The sequence below is a fragment of the Hoplias malabaricus genome, chromosome 14 (assembly GCF_029633855.1).
Source record: "Hoplias malabaricus isolate fHopMal1 chromosome 14, fHopMal1.hap1, whole genome shotgun sequence".
NCBI lineage: Eukaryota > Metazoa > Chordata > Actinopteri > Characiformes > Erythrinidae > Hoplias > Hoplias malabaricus.
In genome coordinates this window covers 12404100-12425101 of record NC_089813.1, presented here as the reverse complement: position 1 = coordinate 12425101, position 21002 = coordinate 12404100, and the positions used below count along the sequence as shown (strand labels likewise).

Sequence of the window (21002 nt, the reverse complement as noted above, 5' to 3'; positions counted from 1 at the left end):
CATAGGAGGACTGAAAAAAACAGAAACAGAATGAGAACAAATGTGCATGTTAAAAGGAAATGGAGAATACCAGGTGGAGAGGTGACACTAAAGATTTAAACTGCATTACTGTGGTCACTTGAGGAGGTGGTCTGGGATGGATATTTGCCGGACATTATTCAAATTTAAACATGTGGAATCCACATTCAGCACCAAAACCCCATACATTATAAGCAGAACCCAAACCAATAAAAACCAAACCCTTCAAATACAATGAAAGTCCCTCTAAATACAAAAGAAAAACATCTCTCAATGCCAGCAGGTATGTACAGAGGAATACTTGACACCTGTATTAGACTAGAATTCCCTATGATCTGTACTTTCTTTCTAAAACTACAGCTGCACACAGTATCTTCTTACATATTTACAATAATACTGCAAACTGAAATACTGAAACATAACCAGAAAAGCCAAAGTAGACATATGATCAAGTTTAAAATAAAAAGCTAAAATTGTTCCAGTAATATTCTGTACACAGCTACAGGTAGCAAATTCAGCAGCCATGAATCTCAAAAACTGCACTGTGATTAGTTAGCTTCCTTTGCATATTTGTGCATATTACAGCCTTTTATGATATCAGCGTTCCAAAGATTACATCAGTGTGTGTTATATGTTGTGTAACCCTATATTGCATTTTAAAAATTGTCTAAACACCAAGGAGAAGCGTATAGTGAAAACCAATGCTGTTCTATTTTCTGGTAGTTCCGTAACTTGAATGTGCCTGCTGCCACACGTCTGTCTGAACTCCTGAACCATCTGCAGGGGAAAGGAGAAGAAGCGTGTCATGAGTTTTATCGAGCATTACATCTCCATAATGAAGACCTTTACCTTAGCCTCCCCACACGTGTGTCTCACAGAGGTAAAACCAACCACATGAATGTATACTTTTTCCTTTTATTGTTTTCGGTCTCTGGAGAAATTGTGATGTCAGGTGTTAATGTTATATAAATACTAATGCTTGGCAGTGTGCGTATTGAACTCGAATGAGCATCCCATACTGATGGCAATGCTTATTCCTAAAGAGGTGACAATGCTTATAGTTTATGAGCTTATAGTTAATGTTGTAATACAATGTTTTAATACACTTTATCCATAGAGGCCACAGAGTTGAGTGGAACTAACCATAAACCCTTCTGCAAGGAGCGATGTGTACTTAACAACAGGGGTAAACACTTGCACACGTCCTTACTTACTTGTTCATTCATATACACTAGGTGCATATATCATCTGTAGTGCTAACAATTCACTGGGCTTAACCAGTAGCTTTTTACTTTCCTGTTTTTTTAATTGTCCTCTTTGTCCAGTATTTGTCCAGTATTTCCCTATGTTCAATATCTCATTTGCCATATATTTTTCTCTGAATTCCCCAGGTTCTTTCTTCTTTCTCTGTTGTTTTAGCATAGCTCTGAGTCTGGCCTTAATTCACTACCATAATGGTAAAGCCTACTGTCTAATTAATTAGGCAATTACATTTATTTTATTCAATTATTTTTGTGTGATCTTATAGTGTCAACTCTATCTTTTACAGAGGGAATGTTTGTGACTGGTTCTGTGCTCAGCTGTACAGTGTTTGGACTGGACCAACATGCAAAGGATTTACTTCTGTCCTACTAAGACAGTGGTATCAAAAAGGAACAAGAAATATGATTAGAATAAGCACACTCAGTACAGACGTTCTCTATATCAGATATGTCAAATCAGGTTGAGCAAAAACTGTTATCAGCTACTCACCAACAAAATCTGTGTACATTCTGTAAATAACGATTTAGAGGGTAACTTGCTTAGATTTGTTTTAATTCCAAACAGTCACTAGTTTGTTCTAAGAACAGATGTAATCTTTGTATGCTCTTTAATAGAGTGTCTTTTTAGTCTGGTTTAAAACCTTATCATATGTTTTGGTTTTAGTAAAAGCTAATCCGCAACGTTACTCATATGATTTACATGTATAGGCTTTTTTGGTTACATCAAGTCACACTAAGGCCAACATAGTTGATGTTACTTAGTGTCACCCTACTACTGAATAGAACTAATTTTAATGTTGAATTACCGATCAGTGCCTAAAAAGCTTACACCTCATTGAGCATTTCTACTGCTTTAATTGGTCAAAACAAGGCCAACCTTCCCCACAAATACAGACATGCTCCATAGCTTGTAAATCAGGTGGTTGACTTTTTAAATGCTAAATTCTATCGAACACTTAATAAAATTAACTCCTCTACCCTTGAGTGTAATTTTTTATGAATAAAATTAAATTAGAAGACAGTCTTGTATTTATACCTACACAATTACAGGTTTTAGAATGTTGAAATGGAAAATAAAAAGATTTTATTGCTTTAACCCTGTGTGTGTGTGTGTGTGTCTGTATGTGTCAGTGGTGGACCAAGTCCACAAAGCAAGTACTTGAGTTAAAGTACTCAAGGTCAAATTTTACTCCAGTAAAAGTAAAAGTTCTCTGTTTAGATTTTCACTAAATTTCTACCTGTGTGGTGGTGCAACAGGTAGTGTTGCTGTTATACAGCTCCAAGTTCCTGGAGGTTGTGAGTTTAAGCCCTGCTCTGACTGACTGTCTGAGGAATTTGATGTGTTTTCCCCGTGTCCATGTGGGTTTCCTCTGGGTGCACCAGTTTTGTCCCACGGTCCAAACACACACATTGGTAGGTAGATCGATGACCCAAAATTGTCCATAGGTATGTGTGAGTGTGTGTTGCCCTGCAAAGTACTGGTGCCTCCGCCAGAGTTTTCCCACCATGCGCCCAGTAATTCTGAGTAGGTTCCCAACCCACCGCTTATTCAGTTCAGGATAAGTGCTTAAAGACAATGAATGAATAATGTTTAATTATCGTTTAACCAAACTCTGGATTAATTGACTCCATTTAGGTAAAAAACATCTGAGTCACTCTTGATTCACCAATATTTAAATACACTATCATTAATTAATCTGATAGCTATTATAATTTAATAAAGCATAAAACACTTAAGGCAAAATTTGAACATTAGATAGAATTGAACTGCTGTGAAATTGCGTTTTGTGAACAAGCCGTTTTGATTTAAGATTTATTGGCAACTTAGTTACAAGTTTAATGTAAAAAAGAAATTTAAGCATAGTAGGCATTTGTTCATAAATGAACTCACAAAAACACGGAAAGAGTTTGTATAAATTCACAAAAAAAGGTGCATGACGATGCCAGGGGTGCTGCGCCAGGTTTGGATTTTCATCTGTCATTTTGGCATATGCATGCCCGCTGGCACTTGTTGCAGCTGCACTGATGCTGAACTGGAGAGCTCTGTGTAGGCCGACCCAATTGAACAAAGTATGCACTGAAACTTGATTGGTGTGATTACGTGCTTCTTTCATTTTGAAATTTAAGTTTATTTTATGTACGCATGAGACAAATGTAACAACAGATTTTTCATAATATAGTGGAGTAGAAAGTAAGATATATGACTATGAAATGTAGTGAAGTTAAAGTAAAAAGTCACCCAAAATAAAATACTCCAGTAAAGTACAGATACACAGAAAAACTACTTAAGTACAGTAACAAATTACATTCACTTCATTACTGTGTCCACCACTGGTGTTTGTGTGTTTTCAAGACAAAAGTGGCTTTGTAGGAAAACTAGAGTAAAACAGGGATAACCTACAACAGCATGACTACAATAGCATGTCCCAAAAATGGTCTAAGACATAGTCTTACATAGACGTAGTTCAGAAATCAAGTTAACACCTTAAAGATGTTGTCATGTTCTTCAAACCATTCCTAAGCAAATATAGTAGTGTGGCAGGGCATATTGTCCTGCTGAATGAAAGTAATGCCATTAAGAAATACCATTGCCATGAAGAGGTGTATTTGCTCTGAAACAATGTTTAGTTAGGTGGTAAGTGTCAAACTAACATTTGCGTGAATCCTGGAGGCCCCCGGTTTCCCAGCAGAACATTGCCATAGCATCCTACGGCCTCAACTGGCTTGCCTTTTTCCCATAGTCCTGGTGCCATGTTTTCCACTGGTCACTGGTAAGTGATCAGGTGGTCAGACCACATTCTTCCGTTGCACCATGGTTCAGACATGATATTCATGTAATAAATATAGGAGCATTCAGAAGTGGACAGGGGTCAGCATTGACACACCACTTTCTGTGTGTAAGCAGCCTCATATACATTATTCATTATCTGTAACCGCTTATGCAATTCAGGGTCGCGGTGGGTCCATAGCCTACCTGGAATCATTGGGCACAGGGCGGAAATACACCCTGGAGGGGGCGCCAGTCCTTCACAGGGCAACACACACACATTCACTCACATCTATGGACACTTTTGAGTCACCAATCCACCTGCAACATGTGTTTTTGGACTGTGGGAGGAAACCCAAGCAACTGGAGAACACACCAACTCCTCACAGACAGTCACCCGGAGCAGGAATCGAATCCACAACCTCCAGGTCCCTGGAGCTGTGTGCCACCCCTCATATACATTATGCACTCTGTATTCTGATACCTTTCCTCTACCGATTTATCATGATCTATCATGATCTATTTGTGCTCTTCTGTGAGAACTGACCAAATGGACTAGCCTTCATTGCCTATGCACCTCAGTGGCCAACATTCTCTTGCAACATTCTTCATGCTTGTCCCATGAACCAGCAGTGGTTGGTACTAACCACTGTACCAGCCACTAAATATTTATGCTTGTTCTTTTTTTTTCTAGCTTAACATATCAAGTTCAATAGCTGACATTCTAGGTGTTGTCTAATAGATCTCATGCATTGACAGGGGGCAATGTTGCAAGATTTTCAGTGTTATTCCCCTGTCATCGGTTTTAATATTGTGACTAATGAGTATATTTTAGGACAGTATTATTGCAGAATACCTAATGATTTGCCAGCTGATTTGCTGCAGTGATATCAGACCTGATACCTCAAGTATTGCCTTTTAAGGGAACTCTTTATGTGAGTGTATTTACCTCTATGGTGTTTACCTGTAAGTTTGAATGCCTTCAAGACTAATTCTTGTTAGACCGTTGAACCCCGAATGCTGTTATGAAGATGTTGATTACCACAATAATGAAGACACAACTTGTGGCAATATTCTCCATGAGGTTTAGCTGGCACTGTTGCGTTTCATCGTTCAGATTCCACTTTACTACAACAAAAAACATATGTTAAGGCTAATTAAACGACATGTTTAAGGGCACACATACCTGGAGCCTTATAGTGGGAGAGTTGTACCAACGGAAGTCCAAAATGCTTAGTGGGTCACATGACTCATGAACAAATTGAACAAATTAATTGAATTGAACAAATCAGAGCAGTCTGTAATTTGGGTTAAAAGTTTCCAGACACACTGCATTCCTATGGGAGTATTTGGTACATTTCAATAAATGTATTTTTCATTAAAAATGGCACATCTGATTTACTCAAAAATACATAGTCACTACGGAGACCTTCAAAACACTTTTTGTCTGTATGTTCAAGCACCATAATAATAATAATAAGATACTGTATAGGTAGAAAAAGGAGACGTAACAATATAGTGATTTTCAAGGATAAAATAATATTCTTGCTAATTTCCATGCTCTGATGGCAGCCAATACTGATGATGATGTTGTGAATAGCAACAGTTACACAGGGAGGAGGAGCTTGTCATAAAGCTACCACCTATCAGTAACAGAACTTCCATTTAATGTGAATGGGAGCTGTGGATGAAAACCTGTGATGATAACATAAAGCAACTCTGGAATTGTCGGTTCTCGAATGTTTTAATGTCTGGAGTTCAGTGTTGAGGTATATATAAACATAAGGCCTTAAGCGCAGTATTAAGAAATGTTCACTGTTCTATAGGTTTAGATGCATGCTCTATGTCTGTGCTCCAAAAGGAGAAATGTTTAGGATAAGCTGTCAGTGAGCATAGGAGACTATAAATTTTACCCCTCCCTTAGTCCCTTAAACATGCAAATGTAGACCAACCTTTACATTCACCATATTTGGAAAGGAGAAAGAATCATAAAGATGGGCAGGGGTGCTACCCAAGGGGGAGAGAGATAAAATAGAGATGAGAGAGAGAAGATAGAGAAGGAGAGAATGGGGCAGAGATGAGAGATGTGCGCGCACTGAATTGGAATACTTTTTCTCTCACTCAATGTTACTAGAACATGCTAGAGTAGTTAAACATTTGTTTTTCTTAGCGTTTAGCGAAAAAAGCCTTAGCACGCCCCCCCCCCACATTTTTTTCTCTTCCACCTTAAATGTGTCAGCTCGATCAGCAGTTCCAAAACAATCCGTAGTTTTAGTCAAGCTAACGTTAGTGACGAGTTCTATTTTTCTCTCTCACTCAATGTCACTACAGCCTGCTAGAGTAGTTAAGCAAGATGTCTCATTTTTAGTAAATTTATATCACTCTTGTATTTAGCGAGTTTTCCGTTCCACCTTAAATGTGGCGGCAGTTACATTCAGTTAAAAAAAAATCCAAACATTTTTTAAATAATATATTTAAAGCCTTTTTCAAGGTCTTTTCTGACTCTTAGTGTTTGAGTATCACAGCCAAGAGTATATTTACATTACATACACTGTTGTGTTATTAAATATTGATAAATATAAAAATAATGTAACTGTCAGGTTAATTCTTCATGTAAACACTAATTTTTAATAATGGTAAGTTGTGTGTTCCTTATACAATTACAACATTAGTTCTATACAATCTTAAATATCTTAACAATATCTGATCAAATGTGTTAGTTGAATTTCCCTTTTATTCTCAGGAAAAGGCAGGATCACCCATTATCCATTTATGTAATTTCAATTTGCCTGCATTGTTGTCTGCATTTTAGATCAGTAATTATTAACTTTAAAAAGACATTTGAACTGTTCACCATCTGTAAATTCAATACTTGAAAAGCATTTTGTTTAACATAACAATATAAAGAAATGCTGGTTGCGCATTATAAAAAAAGATTTTATGTGTTTCTTAACATTGATTCTGCTGCTATAAAATAATTAATTTTTTGTACTCAATGTAGCATACATTTAATTTTTTATGTGAGTTGTTGGAAACAAGATTTGTACAAAGACAGTTTGGTTTACTAAATAAAATGCTGGAAATCAAATTTGGCTTGTTTTCCTTTTTATCCGATTAATAATCGATTAATCGAAAAAATAATCAACAGATTAATCGATTATCAAAATAATCGTTAGTTGCAGCCCTAGTAGCAACAGTTGTTGTAAGAAGACTTTGCCCCAGCTGTAACTCCAGCCAGTGCAGTTCACGTAAATGTCTCTTGAAGTGTAAAGGAAAAAAAAAAAGATATAAATAAAACGAAACCCCTCAGCTCTAGATGAAGTGCTTTGCACGCATGGCGTGCAACCTTCATTCCCCTGCGTCTTGGTGTACTTTCCCTGGTTTTATCCTTTCACGTACACCATCCAGCGGATGTAGCTCAGTGGTAGAGCGCATGCTTTGCATGTATGAGGTCCTGGGTTCAATCCCCAGCATCTCCAAGCAGGCAGCTTTATGTATGGAGAACCCGGTGGTGCAAAGGTTGCCCGCTCTTATGGCAACCTCGAACAAAGCATTCAATTCTCCCAAAGCCCCTACAGCATTATTTTCTTAAAGACACCTAGAGCGCCAGAACTCTCATTCCTCTTAGCATGCTTCATCATTTACCTGTGTAAGAATTTTGTGGTGTTTTTTATTTCCTTCAGCAAGGCGTCGGTCTCGTAAACCGAAGATCATGGGTTCAACCCCCGTCCGTGCCTTTCCTTTGACATGGATGGGGACCATAAGCCAACGCTGTTCTGAAAAACTCTGCGTTCCGATACAGACGTAGCAGTTTGGCAAAAGCGCGAGTGAAATCTCCGTGACCTTTGCTGCGTTTTGCAGCTTCGTTCTTCCGTCTGCTAGGCAGGAAGGTGCCGTTTGGTTGTCCCAAATTTTCCGCACAAAGAATGAGCACAGGCCAGGGCGCGGTGGCCAAGTGGCAAGGCGTCGGTCTTGTAAACCGAAGATCACGGGTTCAATTCCCGTTCGTGCCTTTTTTAAAGAACGCATGCCGAGAAACGGAAACAAAAGCCTACGTAGCAATAACAGTTGTTGTAAGAAGAAGACTTTGCCTCAGCCGTAACTCCAGCCAGTGCAGTTCACGCACATGTCTCTTGAGGTGTAAAAAATAAAAAAAAAGATAGAAATAAAACCAAACCCCTCAGCTCTAGACGGAGTGCTTTGCACGCATGCCGTGCAACCTTCACTCCCCTGCGTCTCGGCGTACTTTCCCTGGTTTTATCCTCTGTCACGCCCCGTACAGGGGATGTAGCTCAGTGGTAGAGCGCATGCTTCGCATGTATGAGGTCCTGGGTTCAATCCCCAGCATCTCCAAGCAGGCAGCTTTATATATGGAGAACCCGGCAGTGCAAAGGTTGCCCGCTGTTATGGCAACCTCGAACAAAGCGTTCTCTGCCCCTACAGCATTATTTTCTTAGAGCGCCAGAACTCTCATTCCTCTTAGCATGCTTCATCATTTACCTGTGTAAGAATTTTGTGGTGTTTTTTTTTTTCCTTCAGCTTCTTAGAGACAGATTTGCCCTAAGGGTCCTGCCTAGTTAGATGTTACAACCGGACGCACGATGGCCAAGTCATAAGACGTCTTACTTGTCAAGCTAAGATCCTGACTTTGATCCCTGCCCATGAATTTTTTAAGGTGGCGGAAAGAGAAAGAAAAATAAAACACACCTAAAATGCCTCTAGCGTACTTGTCAGATTTCTTAGGAGAATTAAGAATTACTTGAGCTCCGACATTAGCTCACAGTTCATGCAGCCCAACCGTTTGCCAGTTGGGGATGTAGCTCAGTGGTAGAGCGCATGCTTTGCATGTATGAGGTCCAGGGTTCGATCCCCTGCATCTCCATGCTGTTTGGTCAGCCGTGCATCTGCTTTATGGTTAATTGTAACGCGCAACGCAGACATCGTCCGCTCGTATCCCTCAACGTTCTGAAGCATACATGTGCTGCTTCCTGTTAACAAGTCCAACCTAGCATGTGCTTGTTTACAGGGCACCTCCTTAGCATAGTCCTTTCTCCTATTCATCATCGTGGCAAGCACTGGAGATGTAGCTCCGCGATACAGCACATTCACTGCATGTTTGAGGTCTTGGGTTCAGTGTCCAACGTAAAAAGAATGTCAGTTTCGTGTTTTAAAAAGCTATTTGAAATATGCAGCTTCGAGCCGGCTCATCACCGTTTACGCTAGGCATGGTGGCCAAGTGGCAAGGCGTCGGTCTCGTAAACCGAAGATCATGGGTTCAACCCCCGTCCGTGCCTTTCCTTTGACATGGATGGGGACCATAAGCCAACGCTGTTCTGAAAAACTCTGCGTTCCGATACAGACGTAGCAGTTTGGCAAAAGCGCGAGTGAAATCTCCGTGACCTTTGCTGCGTTTTGCAGCTTCGTTCTTCCGTCTGCTAGGCAGGAAGGTGCCGTTTGGTTGTCCCAAATTTTCCGCACAAAGAATGAGCACAGGCCAGGGCGCGGTGGCCAAGTGGCAAGGCGTCGGTCTTGTAAACCGAAGATCACGGGTTCAATTCCCGTTCGTGCCTTTTTTAAAGAACGCATGCCGAGAAACGGAAACAAAAGCCTACGTAGCAATAACAGTTGTTGTAAGAAGAAGACTTTGCCTCAGCCGTAACTCCAGCCAGTGCAGTTCACGCACATGTCTCTTGAGGTGTAAAAAATTAAAAAAAAGATAGAAATAAAACCAAACCCCTCAGCTCTAGACGGAGTGCTTTGCACGCATGCCGTGCGACCTTCACTCCCCTGCGTCTCGGCGTACTTTCCCTGGTTTTATCCTCTCTCACGCCCCGTACAGGGGATGTAGCTCAGTGGTAGAGCGCATGCTTCGCATGTATGAGGTCCTGGGTTCAATCCCCAGCATCTCCAAGCAGGCAGCTTTATGTATGGAGAACCCGGCAGTGCAAAGGTTGCCCGCTGTTATGGCAACCTCGAACAAAGCGTTCTCTGCCCCTACAGCATTATTTTCTTAGAGCGCCAGAACTCTCATTCCTCTTAGCAGGCTTCATCATTTACCTGTGTAAGAATTTTGTGGTGTTTTTTTTTTTCCTTCAGCTTCTTAGAGACAGATTTGCCCTAAGGGTCCTGCCTAGTTAGATGTTACAACCGGACGCACGATGGCCAAGTCATAAGACGTCTTACTTGTCAAGCTAAGATCCTGACTTTGATCCCTGCCCATGAATTTTTTAAGGTGGCGGAAAGAGAAAGAAAAATAAAACACACCTAAAATGCCTCTAGCGTACTTGTCAGATTTCTTAGGAGAATTAAGAATTACTTGAGCTCCGACATTAGCTCACAGTTCATGCAGCCCAACCGTTTGCCAGTTGGGGATGTAGCTCAGTGGTAGAGCGCATGCTTTGCATGTATGAGGTCCAGGGTTCGATCCCCTGCATCTCCATGCTGTTTGGTCAGCCGTGCATCTGCTTTATGGTTAATTGTAACGCGCAACGCAGACATCGTCCGCTCGTATCCCTCAACGTTCTGAAGCATACATGTGCTGCTTCCTGTTAACAAGTCCAACCTAGCATGTGCTTGTTTACAGGGCACCTCCTTAGCATAGTCCTTTCTCCTATTCATCATCGTGGCAAGCACTGGAGATGTAGCTCCGCGATACAGCACATTCACTGCATGTTTGAGGTCTTGGGTTCAGTGTCCAACGTAAAAAGAATGTCAGTTTCGTGTTTTAAAAAGCTATTTGAAATATGCAGCTTCGAGCCGGCTCATCACCGTTTACGCTAGGCATGGTGGCCAAGTGGCAAGGCGTCGGTCTCGTAAACCGAAGATCATGGGTTCAACCCCCGTCCGTGCCTTTCCTTTGACATGGATGGGGACCATAAGCCAACGCTGTTCTGAAAAACTCTGCGTTCCGATACAGACGTAGCAGTTTGGCAAAAGCGCGAGTGAAATCTCCGTGACCTTTGCTGCGTTTTGCAGCTTCGTTCTTCCGTCTGCTAGGCAGGAAGGTGCCGTTTGGTTGTCCCAAATTTTCCGCACAAAGAATGAGCACAGGCCAGGGCGCGGTGGCCAAGTGGCAAGGCGTCGGTCTTGTAAACCGAAGATCACGGGTTCAATTCCCGTTCGTGCCTTTTTTAAAGAACGCATGCCGAGAAACGGAAACAAAAGCCTACGTAGCAATAACAGTTGTTGTAAGAAGAAGACTTTGCCTCAGCCGTAACTCCAGCCAGTGCAGTTCACGCACATGTCTCTTGAGGTGTAAAAAATAAAAAAAAAGATAGAAATAAAACCAAACCCCTCAGCTCTAGACGGAGTGCTTTGCACGCATGCCGTGCAACCTTCACTCCCCTGCGTCTCGGCGTACTTTCCCTGGTTTTATCCTCTCTCACGCCCCGTACAGGGGATGTAGCTCAGTGGTAGAGCGCATGCTTCGCATGTATGAGGTCCTGGGTTCAATCCCCAGCATCTCCAAGCAGGCAGCTTTATGTATGGAGAACCCGGCAGTGCAAAGGTTGCCCGCTGTTATGGCAACCTCGAACAAAGCGTTCTCTGCCCCTACAGCATTATTTTCTTAGAGCGCCAGAACTCTCATTCCTCTTAGCAGGCTTCATCATTTACCTGTGTAAGAATTTTGTGGTGTTTTTTTTTTTCCTTCAGCTTCTTAGAGACAGATTTGCCCTAAGGGTCCTGCCTAGTTAGATGTTACAACCGGACGCACGATGGCCAAGTCATAAGACGTCTTACTTGTCAAGCTAAGATCCTGACTTTGATCCCTGCCCATGAATTTTTTAAGGTGGCGGAAAGAGAAAGAAAAATAAAACACACCTAAAATGCCTCTAGCGTACTTGTCAGATTTCTTAGGAGAATTAAGAATTACTTGAGCTCCGACATTAGCTCACAGTTCATGCAGCCCAACCGTTTGCCAGTTGGGGATGTAGCTCAGTGGTAGAGCGCATGCTTTGCATGTATGAGGTCCAGGGTTCGATCCCCTGCATCTCCATGCTGTTTGGTCAGCCGTGCATCTGCTTTATGGTTAATTGTAACGCGCAACGCAGACATCGTCCGCTCGTATCCCTCAACGTTCTGAAGCATACATGTGCTGCTTCCTGTTAACAAGTCCAACCTAGCATGTGCTTGTTTACAGGGCACCTCCTTAGCATAGTCCTTTCTCCTATTCATCATCGTGGCAAGCACTGGAGATGTAGCTCCGCGATACAGCACATTCACTGCATGTTTGAGGTCTTGGGTTCAGTGTCCAGCGTAAAAAGAATGTCAGTTTCGTGTTTTAAAAAGCTATTTGAAATATGCAGCTTCGAGCCGGCTCATCACCGTTTACGCTAGGCATGGTGGCCAAGTGGCAAGGCGTCGGTCTCGTAAACCGAAGATCATGGGTTCAACCCCCGTCCGTGCCTTTCCTTTGACATGGATGGGGACCATAAGCCAACGCTGTTCTGAAAAACTCTGCGTTCCGATACAGACGTAGCAGTTTGGCAAAAGCGCGAGTGAAATCTCCGTGACCTTTGCTGCGTTTTGCAGCTTCGTTCTTCCGTCTGCTAGGCAGGAAGGTGCCGTTTGGTTGTCCCAAATTTTCCGCACAAAGAATGAGCACAGGCCAGGGCGCGGTGGCCAAGTGGCAAGGCGTCGGTCTTGTAAACCGAAGATCACGGGTTCAATTCCCGTTCGTGCCTTTTTTAAAGAACGCATGCCGAGAAACGGAAACAAAAGCCTACGTAGCAATAACAGTTGTTGTAAGAAGAAGACTTTGCCTCAGCCGTAACTCCAGCCAGTGCAGTTCACGCACATGTCTCTTGAGGTGTAAAAAATAAAAAAAAAGATAGAAATAAAACCAAACCCCTCAGCTCTAGACGGAGTGCTTTGCACGCATGCCGTGCAACCTTCACTCCCCTGCGTCTCGGCGTACTTTCCCTGGTTTTATCCTCTCTCACGCCCCGTACAGGGGATGTAGCTCATTGGTAGAGCGCATGCTTCGCATGTATGAGGTCCTGGGTTCAATCCCCAGCATCTCCAAGCAGGCAGCTTTATGTATGGAGAACCCGGCAGTGCAAAGGTTGCCCGCTGTTATGGCAACCTCGAACAAAGCGTTCTCTGCCCCTACAGCATTATTTTCTTAGAGCGCCAGAACTCTCATTCCTCTTAGCAGGCTTCATCATTTACCTGTGTAAGAATTTTGTGGTGTTTTTTTTTTTCCTTCAGCTTCTTAGAGACAGATTTGCCCTAAGGGTCCTGCCTAGTTAGATGTTACAACCGGACGCACGATGGCCAAGTCATAAGACGTCTTACTTGTCAAGCTAAGATCCTGACTTTGATCCCTGCCCATGAATTTTTTAAGGTGGCGGAAAGAGAAAGAAAAATAAAACACACCTAAAATGCCTCTAGCGTACTTGTCAGATTTCTTAGGAGAATTAAGAATTACTTGAGCTCCGACATTAGCTCACAGTTCATGCAGCCCAACCGTTTGCCAGTTGGGGATGTAGCTCAGTGGTAGAGCGCATGCTTTGCATGTATGAGGTCCAGGGTTCGATCCCCTGCATCTCCATGCTGTTTGGTCAGCCGTGCATCTGCTTTATGGTTAATTGTAACGCGCAACGCAGACATCGTCCGCTCGTATCCCTCAACGTTCTGAAGCATACATGTGCTGCTTCCTGTTAACAAGTCCAACCTAGCATGTGCTTGTTTACAGGGCACCTCCTTAGCATAGTCCTTTCTCCTATTCATCATCGTGGCAAGCACTGGAGATGTAGCTCCGCGATACAGCACATTCACTGCATGTTTGAGGTCTTGGGTTCAGTGTCCAGCGTAAAAAGAATGTCAGTTTCGTGTTTTAAAAAGCTATTTGAAATATGCAGCTTCGAGCCGGCTCATCACCGTTTACGCTAGGCATGGTGGCCAAGTGGCAAGGCGTCGGTCTCGTAAACCGAAGATCATGGGTTCAACCCCCGTCCGTGCCTTTCCTTTGACATGGATGGGGACCATAAGCCAACGCTGTTCTGAAAAACTCTGCGTTCCGATACAGACGTAGCAGTTTGGCAAAAGCGCGAGTGAAATCTCCGTGACCTTTGCTGCGTTTTGCAGCTTCGTTCTTCCGTCTGCTAGGCAGGAAGATGCCGTTTGGTTGTCCCAAATTTTCCGCACAAAGAATGAGCACAGGCCAGGGCGCGGTGGCCAAGTGGCAAGGCGTCGGTCTTGTAAACCGAAGATCACGGGTTCAATTCCCGTTCGTGCCTTTTTTAAAGAACGCATGCCGAGAAACGGAAACAAAAGCCTACGTAGCAATAACAGTTGTTGTAAGAAGAAGACTTTGCCTCAGCCGTAACTCCAGCCAGTGCAGTTCACGCACATGTCTCTTGAGGTGTAAAAAATAAAAAAAAAGATAGAAATAAAACCAAACCCCTCAGCTCTAGACGGAGTGCTTTGCACGCATGCCGTGCAACCTTCACTCCCCTGCGTCTCGGCGTACTTTCCCTGGTTTTATCCTCTCTCACGCCCCGTACAGGGGATGTAGCTCATTGGTAGAGCGCATGCTTCGCATGTATGAGGTCCTGGGTTCAATCCCCAGCATCTCCAAGCAGGCAGCTTTATGTATGGAGAACCCGGCAGTGCAAAGTTTGCCCGCTGTTATGGCAACCTCGAACAAAGCGTTCTCTGCCCCTACAGCATTATTTTCTTAGAGCGCCAGAACTCTCATTCCTCTTAGCAGGCTTCATCATTTACCTGTGTAAGAATTTTGTGGTGTTTTTTTTTTTCCTTCAGCTTCTTAGAGACAGATTTGCCCTAAGGGTCCTGCCTAGTTAGATGTTACAACCGGACGCACGATGGCCAAGTCATAAGACGTCTTACTTGTCAAGCTAAGATCCTGACTTTGATCCCTGCCCATGAATTTTTTAAGGTGGCGGAAAGAGAAAGAAAAATAAAACACACCTAAAATGCCTCTAGCGTACTTGTCAGATTTCTTAGGAGAATTAAGAATTACTTGAGCTCCGACATTAGCTCACAGTTCATGCAGCCCAACCGTTTGCCAGTTGGGGATGTAGCTCAGTGGTAGAGCGCATGCTTTGCATGTATGAGGTCCAGGGTTCGATCCCCTGCATCTCCATGCTGTTTGGTCAGCCGTGCATCTGCTTTATGGTTAATTGTAACGCGCAACGCAGACATCGTCCGCTCGTATCCCTCAACGTTCTGAAGCATACATGTGCTGCTTCCTGTTAACAAGTCCAACCTAGCATGTGCTTGTTTACAGGGCACCTCCTTAGCATAGTCCTTTCTCCTATTCATCATCGTGGCAAGCACTGGAGATGTAGCTCCGCGATACAGCACATTCACTGCATGTTTGAGGTCTTGGGTTCAGTGTCCAGCGTAAAAAGAATGTCAGTTTCGTGTTTTAAAAAGCTATTTGAAATATGCAGCTTCGAGCCGGCTCATCACCGTTTACGCTAGGCATGGTGGCCAAGTGGCAAGGCGTCGGTCTCGTAAACCGAAGATCATGGGTTCAACCCCCGTCCGTGCCTTTCCTTTGACATGGATGGGGACCATAAGCCAACGCTGTTCTGAAAAACTCTGCGTTCCGATACAGACGTAGCAGTTTGGCAAAAGCGCGAGTGAAATCTCCGTGACCTTTGCTGCGTTTTGCAGCTTCGTTCTTCCGTCTGCTAGGCAGGAAGGTGCCGTTTGGTTGTCCCAAATTTTCCGATCAAAGAATGAGCACAGGCCAGGGCGCGGTGGCCAAGTGGCAAGGCGTCGGTCTTGTAAACCGAAGATCACGGGTTCAATTCCCGTTCGTGCCTTTTTTAAAGAACGCATGCCGAGAAACGGAAACAAAAGCCTACGTAGCAATAACAGTTGTTGTAAGAAGAAGACTTTGCCTCAGCCGTAACTCCAGCCAGTGCAGTTCACGCACATGTCTCTTGAGGTGTAAAAAATAAAAAAAAAGATAGAAATAAAACCAAACCCCTCAGCTCTAGACGGAGTGCTTTGCACGCATGCCGTGCAACCTTCACTCCCCTGCGTCTCGGCGTACTTTCCCTGGTTTTATCCTCTCTCACGCCCCGTACAGGGGATGTAGCTCAGTGGTAGAGCGCATGCTTCGCATGTATGAGGTCCTGGGTTCAATCCCCAGCATCTCCAAGCAGGCAGCTTTATGTATGGAGAACCCGGCAGTGCAAAGGTTGCCCGCTGTTATGGCAACCTCGAACAAAGCGTTCTCTGCCCCTACAGCATTATTTTCTTAGAGCGCCAGAACTCTCATTCCTCTTAGCATGCTTCATCATTTACCTGTGTAAGAATTTTGTGGTGTTTTTTTTTTTCCTTCAGCTTCTTAGAGACAGATTTGCCCTAAGGGTCCTGCCTAGTTAGATGTTACAACCGGACGCACGATGGCCAAGTCATAAGACGTCTTACTTGTCAAGCTAAGATCCTGACTTTGATCCCTGCCCATGAATTTTTTAAGGTGGCGGAAAGAGAAAGAAAAATAAAACACACCTAAAATGCCTCTAGCGTACTTGTCAGATTTCTTAGGAGAATTAAGAATTACTTGAGCTCCGACATTAGCTCACAGTTCATGCAGCCCAACCGTTTGCCAGTTGGGGATGTAGCTCAGTGGTAGAGCGCATGCTTTGCATGTATGAGGTCCAGGGTTCGATCCCCTGCATCTCCATGCTGTTTGGTCAGCTGTGCATCTGCTTTATGGTTAATTGTAACGCGCAACGCAGACATCGTCCGCTCGTATCCCTCAACGTTCTGAAGCATACATGTGCTGCTTCCTGTTAACAAGTCCAACCTAGCATGTGCTTGTTTACAGGGCACCTCCTTAGCATAGTCCTTTCTCCTATTCATCATCGTGGCAAGCACTGGAGATGTAGCTCCGCGATACAGCACATTCACTGCATGTTTGAGGTCTTGGGTTCAGTGTCCAGCGTAAAAAGAATGTCAGTTTCGTGTTTTAAAAAGCTATTTGAAATATGCAGCTTCGAGCCGGCTCATCACCGTTTACGCTAGGCATGGTGGCCAAGTGGCAAGGCGTCGGTCTCGTAAACCGAAGATCATGGGTTCAACCCCCGTCCGTGCCTTTCCTTTGACATGGATGGGGACCATAAGCCAACGCTGTTCTGAAAAACTCTGCGTTCCGATACAGACGTAGCAGTTTGGCAAAAGCGCGAGTGAAATCTCCGTGACCTTTGCTGCGTTTTGCAGCTTCGTTCTTCCGTCTGCTAGGCAGGAAGGTGCCGTTTGGTTGTCCCAAATTTTCCGCACAAAAAATGAGCACAGGCCAGGGCGCGGTGGCCAAGTGGCAAGGCGTCGGTCTTGTAAACCGAAGATCACGGGTTCAATTCCCGTTCGTGCCTTTTTTAAAGAACGCATGCCGAGAAACGGAAACAAAAGCCTACGTAGCAATAACAGTTGTTGTAAGAAGAAGACTTTGCCTCAGCCGTAACTCCAGCCAGTGCAGTTCACGCACATGTCTCTTGAGGTGTAAAAAATAAAAAAAAAGATAGAAATAAAACCAAACCCCTCAGCTCTAGACGGAGTGCTTTGCACGCATGCCGTGCAACCTTCACTCCCCTGCGTCTCGGCGTACTTTCCCTGGTTTTATCCTCTCTCACGCCCCGTACAGGGGATGTAGCTCAGTGGTAGAGCGCATGCTTCGCATGTATGAGGTCCTGGGTTCAATCCCCAGCATCTCCAAGCAGGCAGCTTTATGTATGGAGAACCCGGCAGTGCAAAGGTTGCCCGCTGTTATGGCAACCTCGAACAAAGCGTTCTCTGCCCCTACAGCATTATTTTCTTAGAGCGCCAGAACTCTAATTCCTCTTAGCATGCTTCATCATTTACCTGTGTAAGAATTTTGTGGTGTTTTTTTTTTTCCTTCAGCTTCTTAGAGACAGATTTGCCCTAAGGGTCCTGCCTAGTTAGATGTTACAACCGGACGCACGATGGCCAAGTCATAAGACGTCTTACTTGTCAAGCTAAGATCCTGACTTTGATCCCTGCCCATGAATTTTTTAAGGTGGCGGAAAGGGAAAGAAAAATAAAACACACCTAAAATGCCTCTAGCGTACTTGTCAGATTTCTTAGGAGAATTAAGAATTACTTGAGCTCCGACATTAGCTCACAGTTCATGCAGCCCAACCGTTTGCCAGTTGGGGATGTAGCTCAGTGGTAGAGCGCATGCTTTGCATGTATGAGGTCCAGGGTTCGATCCCCTGCATCTCCATGCTGTTTGGTCAGCCGTGCATCTGCTTTATGGTTAATTGTAACGCGCAACGCAGACATCGTCCGCTCGTATCCCTCAACGTTCTGAAGCATACATGTGCTGCTTCCTGTTAACAAGTCCAACCTAGCATGTGCTTGTTTACAGGGCACCTCCTTAGCATAGTCCTTTCTCCTATTCATCATCGTGGCAAGCACTGGAGATGTAGCTCCGCGATACAGCACATTCACTGCATGTTTGAGGTCTTGGGTTCAGTGTCCAGCGTAAAAAGAATGTCAGTTTCGTGTTTTAAAAAGCTATTTGAAATATGCAGCTTCGAGCTGGCTCATCACCGTTTACGCTAGGCATGGTGGCCAAGTGGCAAGGCGTCGGTCTCGTAAACCGAAGATCATGGGTTCAACCCCCGTCCGTGCCTTTCCTTTGACATGGATGGGGACCATAAGCCAACGCTGTTCTGAAAAACTCTGCGTTCCGATACAGACGTAGCAGTTTGGCAAAAGCGCGAGTGAAATCTCCGTGACCTTTGCTGCGTTTTGCAGCTTCGTTCTTCCGTCTGCTAGGCAGGAAGGTGCCGTTTGGTTGTCCCAAATTTTCCGCACAAAGAATGAGCACAGGCCAGGGCGCGGTGGCCAAGTGGCAAGGCGTCGGTCTTGTAAACCGAATATCACGGGTTCAATTCCCGTTCGTGCCTTTTTTAAAGAACGCATGCCGAGAAACGGAAACAAAAGCCTACGTAGCAATAACAGTTGTTGTAAGAAGAAGACTTTGCCTCAGCCGTAACTCCAGCCAGTGCAGTTCACGCACATGTCTCTTGAGGTGTAAAAAATAAAAAAAAAGATAGAAATAAAACCAAACCCCTCAGCTCTAGACGGAGTGCTTTGCACGCATGCCGTGCAACCTTCACGTCTCGGCGTACTTTCCCTGGTTTTATCCTCTCTCACGCCCCATACAGGGGATGTAGCTCAGTGGTAGAGCGCATGCTTCGCATGTATGAGGTCCTGGGTTCAATCCCCAGCATCTCCAAGCAGGCAGCTTTATGTATGGAGAACCCGGCAGTGCAAAGGTTGCCCGCTGTTATGGCAACCTCGAACAAAGCGTTCTCTGCCCCTACAGCATTATTTTCTTAGAGCGCCAGAACTCTCATTCCTCTTAGCAGGCTTCATCATTTACCTGTGTAAGAATTTTGTGGTGTTTTTTTTTTTCCTTCAGCTTCTTAGAGACAGATTTGCCCTAAGGGTCCTGCCTAGTTAGATGTTACAACCGGACACACGATGGCCAAGTCATAAGACGTCTTACTTGTCAAGCTAAGATCCTGACTTTGATCCCTGCCCATGAATTTTTTAAGGTGGCGGAAAGAGAAAGAAAAATAAAACACACCTAAAATGCCTCTAGCGTACTTGTCAGATTTCTTAGGAGAATTAAGAATTACTTGAGCTCCGACATTAGCTCACAGTTCATGCAGCCCAACCGTTTGCCAGTTGGGGATGTAGCTCAGTGGTAGAGCGCATGCTTTGCATGTATGAGGTCCAGGGTTCGATCCCCTGCATCTCCATGCTGTTTGGTCAGCCGTGCATCTGCTTTATGGTTAATTGTAACGCGCAACGCAGACATCGTCCGCTCGTATCCCTCAACGTTCTGAAGCATACATGTGCTGCTTCCTGTTAACAAGTCCAACCTAGCATGTGCTTGTTTACAGGGCACCTCCTTAGCATAGTCCTTTCTCCTATTCATCATCGTGGCAAGCACTGGAGATGTAGCTCCGCGATACAGCACATTCACTGCATGTTTGAGGTCTTGGGTTCAGTGTCCAGCGTAAAAAGAATGTCAGTTTCGTGTTTTAAAAAGCTATTTGAAATATGCAGCTTCGAGCCGGCTCATCACCGTTTACGCTAGGCATGGTGGCCAAGTGGCAAGGCGTCGGTCTCGTAAACCGAAGATCATGGGTTCAACCCCCGTCCGTGCCTTTCCTTTGACATGGATGGGGACCATAAGCCAACGCTGTTCTGAAAAACTCTGCGTTCCGATACAGACGTAGCAGTTTGGCAAAAGCGCGAGTGAAATCTCCGTGACCTTTGCTGCGTTTTGCAGCTTCGTTCTTCCGTCTGCTAGGCAGGAAGATGCCGTTTGGTTGTCCCAAATTTTCCGCACAAAGAATGAGCACAGGCCAGGGCGCGGTGGCCAAGTGGCAAGGCGTCGGTCTTGTAAACCGAAGATCACGGGTTCAATTCCCGTTCGTGCCTTTTTTAAAGAACGCATGCCGAGAAACGGAAACAAAAGCCTACGTAGCAATAACAGTTGTTGTAAGAAGAAGACTTTGCCTCAGCCGTAACTCCAGCCAGTGCAGTTCACGCACATGTCTCTTGAGGTGTAAAAAAAAAAAAAAAAGATAGAAATAAAACCAAACCCCTCAGCTCTAGACGGAGTGCTTTGCACGCATGCCGTGCAACCTTCACTCCCCTGCGTCTCGGCGTACTTTCCCTGGTTTTATCCTCTCTCACGCCCCGTACAGGGGATGTAGCTCAGTGGTAGAGCGCATGCTTCGCATGTATGAGGTCCTGGGTTCAATCCCCAGCATCTCCAAGCAGGCAGCTTTATGTATGGAGAACCCGGCAGTGCAAAGGTTGCCCGCTGTTATGGCAACCTCGAACAAAGCGTTCTCTGCCCCTACAGCATTATTTTCTTAGAGCGCCAGAACTCTCATTCCTCTTAGCAGGCTTCATCATTTACCTGTGTA

At 44.4% G+C, this 21002-nt stretch overlaps 1 protein-coding gene, 1 long non-coding RNA gene and 35 other non-coding genes across 37 annotated transcripts in view; 36 read left to right on the top strand and 1 right to left on the bottom strand.

Annotated features, from left to right (window-relative positions):
- The first annotated feature begins 855 nt into the window (after positions 1–855).
- LOC136666583 (uncharacterized) lies at positions 856–2316 on the top strand. Its single transcript, XR_010795390.1, has 3 exons — positions 856–898; positions 1136–1204; positions 1568–2316. It is a non-coding gene; the product is annotated as an uncharacterized lncRNA (long non-coding RNA).
- Positions 2317–5035: 2719 nt separating this feature from the next.
- Positions 5036–21002, bottom strand: part of LOC136666265 (ninjurin-1-like) — a 226383-nt gene continuing 210416 nt past the window's right edge. The window contains exon 2 of the mRNA XM_066644363.1: positions 5036–5175. Coding sequence (XP_066500460.1) covers positions 5036–5175 — 140 coding nt within the window. The remainder of the gene's footprint in view (positions 5176–21002) is intronic.
- On the top strand, positions 7455–7526 carry trnaa-ugc (transfer RNA alanine (anticodon UGC)). Its single transcript has one exon. It is a non-coding gene; the product is annotated as a tRNA-Ala (tRNA).
- trnat-ugu (transfer RNA threonine (anticodon UGU)) lies at positions 7989–8060 on the top strand. Its single transcript has one exon. It is a non-coding gene; the product is annotated as a tRNA-Thr (tRNA).
- On the top strand, positions 8329–8400 carry trnaa-cgc (transfer RNA alanine (anticodon CGC)). Its single transcript has one exon. It is a non-coding gene; the product is annotated as a tRNA-Ala (tRNA).
- trnaa-ugc (transfer RNA alanine (anticodon UGC)) lies at positions 8858–8929 on the top strand. Its single transcript has one exon. It is a non-coding gene; the product is annotated as a tRNA-Ala (tRNA).
- trnat-cgu (transfer RNA threonine (anticodon CGU)) lies at positions 9270–9341 on the top strand. The gene has a single exon. It is a non-coding gene; the product is annotated as a tRNA-Thr (tRNA).
- Positions 9546–9617, top strand: trnat-ugu (transfer RNA threonine (anticodon UGU)). Its single transcript has one exon. It is a non-coding gene; the product is annotated as a tRNA-Thr (tRNA).
- Positions 9886–9957, top strand: trnaa-cgc (transfer RNA alanine (anticodon CGC)). The gene has a single exon. It is a non-coding gene; the product is annotated as a tRNA-Ala (tRNA).
- trnaa-ugc (transfer RNA alanine (anticodon UGC)) lies at positions 10415–10486 on the top strand. Its single transcript has one exon. It is a non-coding gene; the product is annotated as a tRNA-Ala (tRNA).
- trnat-cgu (transfer RNA threonine (anticodon CGU)) lies at positions 10827–10898 on the top strand. The gene has a single exon. It is a non-coding gene; the product is annotated as a tRNA-Thr (tRNA).
- trnat-ugu (transfer RNA threonine (anticodon UGU)) lies at positions 11103–11174 on the top strand. Its single transcript has one exon. It is a non-coding gene; the product is annotated as a tRNA-Thr (tRNA).
- On the top strand, positions 11443–11514 carry trnaa-cgc (transfer RNA alanine (anticodon CGC)). Its single transcript has one exon. It is a non-coding gene; the product is annotated as a tRNA-Ala (tRNA).
- On the top strand, positions 11972–12043 carry trnaa-ugc (transfer RNA alanine (anticodon UGC)). Its single transcript has one exon. It is a non-coding gene; the product is annotated as a tRNA-Ala (tRNA).
- On the top strand, positions 12384–12455 carry trnat-cgu (transfer RNA threonine (anticodon CGU)). The gene has a single exon. It is a non-coding gene; the product is annotated as a tRNA-Thr (tRNA).
- On the top strand, positions 12660–12731 carry trnat-ugu (transfer RNA threonine (anticodon UGU)). Its single transcript has one exon. It is a non-coding gene; the product is annotated as a tRNA-Thr (tRNA).
- trnaa-cgc (transfer RNA alanine (anticodon CGC)) lies at positions 13000–13071 on the top strand. Its single transcript has one exon. It is a non-coding gene; the product is annotated as a tRNA-Ala (tRNA).
- On the top strand, positions 13529–13600 carry trnaa-ugc (transfer RNA alanine (anticodon UGC)). The gene has a single exon. It is a non-coding gene; the product is annotated as a tRNA-Ala (tRNA).
- On the top strand, positions 13941–14012 carry trnat-cgu (transfer RNA threonine (anticodon CGU)). The gene has a single exon. It is a non-coding gene; the product is annotated as a tRNA-Thr (tRNA).
- Positions 14217–14288, top strand: trnat-ugu (transfer RNA threonine (anticodon UGU)). The gene has a single exon. It is a non-coding gene; the product is annotated as a tRNA-Thr (tRNA).
- trnaa-cgc (transfer RNA alanine (anticodon CGC)) lies at positions 14557–14628 on the top strand. Its single transcript has one exon. It is a non-coding gene; the product is annotated as a tRNA-Ala (tRNA).
- On the top strand, positions 15086–15157 carry trnaa-ugc (transfer RNA alanine (anticodon UGC)). Its single transcript has one exon. It is a non-coding gene; the product is annotated as a tRNA-Ala (tRNA).
- Positions 15498–15569, top strand: trnat-cgu (transfer RNA threonine (anticodon CGU)). Its single transcript has one exon. It is a non-coding gene; the product is annotated as a tRNA-Thr (tRNA).
- Positions 15774–15845, top strand: trnat-ugu (transfer RNA threonine (anticodon UGU)). Its single transcript has one exon. It is a non-coding gene; the product is annotated as a tRNA-Thr (tRNA).
- On the top strand, positions 16114–16185 carry trnaa-cgc (transfer RNA alanine (anticodon CGC)). Its single transcript has one exon. It is a non-coding gene; the product is annotated as a tRNA-Ala (tRNA).
- On the top strand, positions 16643–16714 carry trnaa-ugc (transfer RNA alanine (anticodon UGC)). Its single transcript has one exon. It is a non-coding gene; the product is annotated as a tRNA-Ala (tRNA).
- Positions 17055–17126, top strand: trnat-cgu (transfer RNA threonine (anticodon CGU)). Its single transcript has one exon. It is a non-coding gene; the product is annotated as a tRNA-Thr (tRNA).
- Positions 17331–17402, top strand: trnat-ugu (transfer RNA threonine (anticodon UGU)). Its single transcript has one exon. It is a non-coding gene; the product is annotated as a tRNA-Thr (tRNA).
- trnaa-cgc (transfer RNA alanine (anticodon CGC)) lies at positions 17671–17742 on the top strand. Its single transcript has one exon. It is a non-coding gene; the product is annotated as a tRNA-Ala (tRNA).
- Positions 18200–18271, top strand: trnaa-ugc (transfer RNA alanine (anticodon UGC)). Its single transcript has one exon. It is a non-coding gene; the product is annotated as a tRNA-Ala (tRNA).
- trnat-cgu (transfer RNA threonine (anticodon CGU)) lies at positions 18612–18683 on the top strand. Its single transcript has one exon. It is a non-coding gene; the product is annotated as a tRNA-Thr (tRNA).
- trnat-ugu (transfer RNA threonine (anticodon UGU)) lies at positions 18888–18959 on the top strand. The gene has a single exon. It is a non-coding gene; the product is annotated as a tRNA-Thr (tRNA).
- trnaa-cgc (transfer RNA alanine (anticodon CGC)) lies at positions 19220–19291 on the top strand. Its single transcript has one exon. It is a non-coding gene; the product is annotated as a tRNA-Ala (tRNA).
- trnaa-ugc (transfer RNA alanine (anticodon UGC)) lies at positions 19749–19820 on the top strand. Its single transcript has one exon. It is a non-coding gene; the product is annotated as a tRNA-Ala (tRNA).
- On the top strand, positions 20161–20232 carry trnat-cgu (transfer RNA threonine (anticodon CGU)). The gene has a single exon. It is a non-coding gene; the product is annotated as a tRNA-Thr (tRNA).
- Positions 20437–20508, top strand: trnat-ugu (transfer RNA threonine (anticodon UGU)). The gene has a single exon. It is a non-coding gene; the product is annotated as a tRNA-Thr (tRNA).
- Positions 20777–20848, top strand: trnaa-cgc (transfer RNA alanine (anticodon CGC)). Its single transcript has one exon. It is a non-coding gene; the product is annotated as a tRNA-Ala (tRNA).